We start from the raw sequence: 6,000 nt of genomic DNA on the forward strand, positions 1-6,000 counted from the left end.
GCTTGCCATGCGGTAGTAGAGAGAACAGTCTATGACTGGGGTCTTTGACAGAGAAAGGTGCCATAGGTCCTTCCTCTGACACCACCTGGTGTTCCGGTACCACTTGCCATGCGGTAGTAGAGAGAACAGTCTATGACTGGGGTCTTTGACAGAGAAAGGTGCCATAGGTCCTTCCTCTGACACCACCTGGTGTTCCGGTACCACTTGCCATGCGGTAGTAGAGAGAACAGTCTATGACTGGGGTCTTTGACAGAGAAAGGTGCCATAGCGCCTTCCTCTGACACCACCTGGTGTTCCGGTACCACTTGCCATGCGGTAGTAGAGAGAACAGTCTATGACTGGGGTCTTTGACAGAGAAAGGTGCCATAGGTCCTTCCTCTGACACCACCTGGTGTTCCGGTACCACTTGCCATGCGGTAGTAGAGAGAACAGTCTATGACTGGGGTCTTTGACAGAGAAAGGTGCCATAGCGCCTTCCTCTGACACCACCTGGTGTTCCGGTACCACTTGCCATGCGGTAGTAGAGAGAACAGTCTATGACTGGGGTCTTTGACAGAGAAAGGTGCCACAGGGCCTTCCTCTGACACCACCTGGTGTGGAGGTCCATTCATTCATTCAGCACTTGAGTTTGAATTTCACGGTAGAGAAGGAGGTATTGTGTGTGAGAGAGATGGAAAGAGACGCGTTTTTCTGGGAACAATGATGATGATTCTGTTTGGGAGTGCATAGCATAGTGAATGATTATAACAGCCTTTTGAACAGATCTGGATCCCGGAGTAACGTTAGATTGTAGCGGTGCTAATCTTCAGCCACTTCAGCATGATCAAAGGATTAGGCAGAGCAGTGTTCTAATCATCCCCGGCGCCCAGCGGAGACATGGAAACGCACGTCTCCACCGAGAGGAATGTGTGATTCTGAAAACAGAGAGGTCAAATAAGAAGAGATGAAAACCTCATTTAAAAAACAGACATTTTGAGGAGGGGCGAGGCAAAGAAGAGGAGAGTCCTAAACTATTTTTACAACTCTGATATTTAGTTCTATAAAAACTCTTGTAATTCGAACTGTCGTTCATACCTACTTAAGTTACTTTCTCACAAATATAAATATACCCACTTTTCAAATACTGTATAAGCTCTACAAATGCTCTCTCATTCAATAAATTCCAATTTAACAGCTATTTGTGACCCAGTCAAACTTCAATGATCTCGATACCTAGTTAGTCTTCTTCCAAATATCTCATTAGCTTTGTGTGATCAGTGCCGGTCTTTTGTAGTCGCCGGTGGTTCTGAGGGAAGCCCACCTCTGTACTATCCTGTGTGAGTTAGTGTTAGCTAACTATGTGGTTATCTGCCTCCCCGTCCATGTATTCAGAGCCAGTGCCCCTGCCTTATCAGCAGTCTGTAGCTTGCATGCTCAATCGCCTGATTTGTCAAGGGTGACTCCAAAAGATTCTGATAGGCACTTCGCAAATCACCCAGTTGATCTAAAATATCGACCAGCCACAAAAAGTCATTACACACAATAATGGCGGGCGGGACCTTGGAAGATGTGACTTAATTCGGTTTCAAATGCCTTCAAAAATGCCTTCAAATCTCTGGGCTATGGGAGAGTATCACACACACACCTGAGTCTTCACTGACTTTACAGCTGGAGAAAGTCTACTACTGCTGAAAACACTACTGCTCTTACTGATACACAATATTAACTAACTACAGAAATGGAATTGATTGATAATCATAATGCTATTATCATTCTGCTGGTACTACTACTAATACCACTACTACTACTACTACTACTAACGACTTATATCACTACACATAATAGGTTCATATTAATACCCTCTGTTGAGGTGTTCAGTCTGTACTTTTGCTGTATAGTTCATAATTGCTGTAGAGCTGTAATTATTAGATATTCTTTAGATTGCCATTTTGTGAGGGTGGTTAGAGTCATTAGCATGTTTTTACTCTATTGCTTTCTCTCTCTCTCTCTCTCTCTCTCTCTCTCTCTCTGTCTGCTCAGTACGAGATAATTATTAAATGAGGGAGAAAAGCAACACCAGAAAGTCTCTCAACAATAAATGACATGTTTTCATAATGACATTTAAAAAGTAATTGCATGTAAATTGTGTTCCAGGCTTAGGAATGAAAACATGCCTGGTGTTTAAATGAGTGTTCTATTTAACCTCTCTCTGCTTGTCTGTGTGTTTGTCTCTCTGCCAACATTGGTGTCATTGGAGAGTCTATATTTTAGAGAAAGGTCTCTTTTTGTGCATCACACACTGATTAGAATATTTTTATATATCTGCACTGATTAAATGTACTTTCCTTCTGAGCTCATTCCAATTTGTTCAACCTCAAAGGCACAGGTTTTGATAGGAGATGATCCTGACCAATATTTATGAATTCACCATGATATATCTAGCTTTTGAAAAAAAAAACTCAAATAACATTCTGTTTTGATTGATTTAGAGTATGTGTGTGCACCGGTACTCCTGTATAAATGTCTGTTTTACACATTAATGACACCAGGAATTTAACTATAAAGACTGACTCTCCTCCAATTTCCTTTATGACATTATTGCATCATATCCTAACAGTCATCATTCTCTCTGTTTCTTCCTTGCTGTGTAGAAAACCAAGATCTCCACATACGACAAGATGTGGGAGTTTATGAGCAGTCGGAGGCACTCTGTGATGGTGAAAGATATAGACGAAGGGATCCACCGAGTTCTCACCTCGGACTACGCCTTCCTCATGGAGTCCACCACCATAGAGTTTGTCACCCAGCGCAACTGCAACCTTACGCAGATAGGGGGTCTCATCGACTCCAAAGCCTACGGTGTGGGAACCCCCATGGGTACGTCCTCCTCTCAACATAGTACAACACACACACACAAACACAATTTCTGCAACTACTCTCGCCTATTTCGACAGTTAGGACAAAAGACTGAGCCATACTCCCACCCACAGTACATTATCCATAACCCTGAGACATGACCCATGCAACATTCAGTATCATAGCACCCTGCATTAAGATAAGGTTTATTATGCTGTTTAATAACACAGCCCACTACGCGATAGCATGTTTATCATTTCATAACACAGCCTGCTACACTATAGCATGTTTATCATTTAATAACACAGCCCACGACGCGATAGCATGTTTATCATTTAATAACACAGCAAACATACTACATATATAATGCTTTCATGTTATTCAATAATCGAGCACACTAATCTATAATAGGAAACCGCTGTATGGATCAAATCTAATTGTATTGGTCACGTTCACAGTTTACAGCAGGTATAAAATGTGCAGTGAAATGCTTGTGTGCCAGCTCCCTCAACACTGTAGTACAATAATCAATATCAAATATCACATTTGCTCTCTCTGGCTTTTCAAACAGAATGACTCCCTTGCACTAATGGAGCTCGCTAAGTAAGCTTCTGCCAGTCCTTCTGAACATCATCTTTCGTCATGTAAGCCATGGCTCCGTGTGTGTGTGTGTGTGTGTGTGTGTGTGTGTGTGTGTGTGTGTGTGTGTGTGTGTGTGTGTGTGTGTGTGTGTGTGTGTGTGTGTGTGTGTGTGTGTGTGTGTGTGTGTGTGTGTGTGTGTGTGTGTGTGTGTGTGTGTGTGTGTGTGTGTGTGTGTGTGTGTGTGTGTGAGAGAGAGTGTGTAAGCACGCATGGACCCTTAGGGGCCAAGCAGCTGATTAAATATCTGACATAAATAAATAAATGAATGGAGAGGGTGTTGGGTTGTGGCACGCTAATTTACACGTTGTGTGCGGAGGTGCAGGATTTGATTATGGAGCTCAGCAGCAGATTGTCTTAATCCTGTTACACATGCAGCCCCCGGCAATGGCTGCCACAAATGTAAAGGAAAAACTCCTTGTAAGTACCTGGGTTATAAAGGGAAGATTGCTCTGGGGCGTCCCTACAAGATAACTTAACACAATGACCTGCATGCAAAGGATGCTGGGCGTTTTTGTATTTATTTAGGGAGACTGGGAAGTGGAGGTTGTCTTTCTTTCTATGTTTGGGAATTGTGGCTTTTATACGCTATGTAAATGAACTCTAAAAGGTCTTGGTGTAACAGTCTCCCTGTTATGTAGCTTGTTGTCTAACACATTGTTCAGTATGCAGCAGGACACATGTCTTTAGAGAATACAACACGGTGTGTCCCGTTTCCCTAAGAGGATGGATAATTCTGTCCTTTATAACATCAGTGGCTATTGGCTCCATTTGTGTATGTTTGCCGTATTTCTCGGTCAGAAAGCACATCTATAATAAACCCAGTAAGTGACTGTATGAGAGAGCAGCACAGAGGGTGTGTTTTCTCTGTGTGATTTGTCCTATAACAATATGTGTGACCAGGGTGTTGGCGACAGCTGGAATGGAATATGCTCTATGGATTGTGATGCATTTGCGAGGAACAATGCAGGAATGGGTTTGTCGTTGTGTGTGTGCGTGTGCATATACGAGTGTGAGTGTATGTCTGTGCATGTGCACACATGGCGTTCATGTGTGTGCATTTGTATTAAGTGTGTGCGGGTCTCCAAATACGTTTCTCCGTGTGTGTGTGTGTATGTGTTTGTCAGGCAAAGGGTTAGGTTGTGCATCGCACACATTGTCGGTCCGTGCTGAAAAAAGGATGTTTAGCATCATCACTCCCTTGTGGCCCATTCACATGGAGCAGAGAACAAGGCATTTAAATTGCTAATCCTACCCTTTTAGTACCCGTTACCATATGTGTCCTGTATTCCCATACAGCCTGGCCATTTAGCATATATCTCATCGACTTTAACAGAGAGGAGTTGTCTGCCTGCATTAGTACCTGGGTGTATTTGGTTCTGAGTCCCTCTGGCAGCCGCTCCCCAAGTCTGCACTGTAATGGACAGAGTTAGTGTTAGTTAGCACGGCCGTCCAGATGTTATCCCTCTCTAACTCTAATGGGATATTGAATGCATTTGCAACAGCGTTTAATTCAGAGTATAACATTTAGCCCATCGAAGAGGAGAGCGAAGTATATACATCTGGTAGCTGATGATATTAGATGAAAACAGATGAAAGTAGGACCATTGTGAAGTTGTATCTAAAGGGGATTGTTGTTGGCCTACATAAGGTGGAGTGGAAGGGGGAGGGACACAGGAGCTGTGTAGCTGTGTGTCCACATTAGAGAGTGAAGCCCCGTAGTGACCGTAGTCCTATTGTACCTATGGGGATAGATCTCCCCGCTCAGCCTTTAATGTGTGTGTATGGACGTCCTCCTTGGAGAGGTCATTAAGTAGAGTCATGCACAGTAGCGTATCAAACATCTGTCACAGGTTTGTTTATGCGACTCGTGCCACTCGGCCACTTGTGAGTAAACTGTTATTTCCTCTGCTTCATACATCCATATCTCAGGAGGCTTTGTCTCTGTCCTCATTCCTTCCCTCGTCTCTCTCTCTCTCTGGCTCTCTCCCCCCTGCCTATCTCTCTCTCTGGCTCTCTCTCCCCTCCCTATCTCTCGCTCTGGCTCTCTCCCCCCTGCCTATCTCTCTCTCTGGCTCTCTCCCCCTGCCTATCTCTCTCTCTGGCTCTCTCCCCCTGCCTATCTCTCTCTCTGGCTCTCTCCCCCTGCCTATCTCTGTTTTTGCCGCCGTCTCCTCCCTATCTCTCTCTCTGGCTCTCTCTCCCCTCCCTATCTCTCGCTCTGGCTCTCTCCCCCTGCCTATCTCTCTCTCTGGCTCTCTCCCCCTGCCTATCTCTCTCTCTGGCTCTCTCCCCCTGCCTATCTCTCTCTCTGGCTCTCTCCCCCTGCCTATCTCTGTTTTTGCCGCCGTCTCCCTCCCTATCTCTCTCTCTGGCTCTCTCTCCCTCCCTATCTCTCTCTATGGCTCTCTCTCCCCTCCCTATCTCTCTCTCTATCTCTCTCTCTATCTCTCTCTCTCTATCTCTCTCTCTGGCTCTCTCTCCCCTCCCTATCTCTCTCTCTGGCTCTCTCTCCCCTCCCTATCT

General features: G+C 44.7%; 1 protein-coding gene across 2 annotated transcripts in view; it reads left to right on the forward strand.

Moving 5' to 3' along the window:
• Nucleotides 1-6,000, forward strand: part of LOC123997959 (glutamate receptor ionotropic, kainate 2-like) — a 277,808-nt gene that overhangs the window by 240,283 nt on the left and 31,525 nt on the right. For both annotated transcript variants that reach the window (XM_046302713.1, XM_046302711.1), the window contains exon 15: nt 2,631-2,856. In XM_046302713.1, coding sequence (XP_046158669.1) covers nt 2,631-2,856 — 226 coding nt within the window. The remainder of the gene's footprint in view (nt 1-2,630; nt 2,857-6,000) is intronic.

This window comes from Oncorhynchus gorbuscha, linkage group LG15, assembly GCF_021184085.1.
Source record: "Oncorhynchus gorbuscha isolate QuinsamMale2020 ecotype Even-year linkage group LG15, OgorEven_v1.0, whole genome shotgun sequence".
In the NCBI taxonomy this organism is placed as follows: domain Eukaryota; kingdom Metazoa; phylum Chordata; class Actinopteri; order Salmoniformes; family Salmonidae; genus Oncorhynchus; species Oncorhynchus gorbuscha.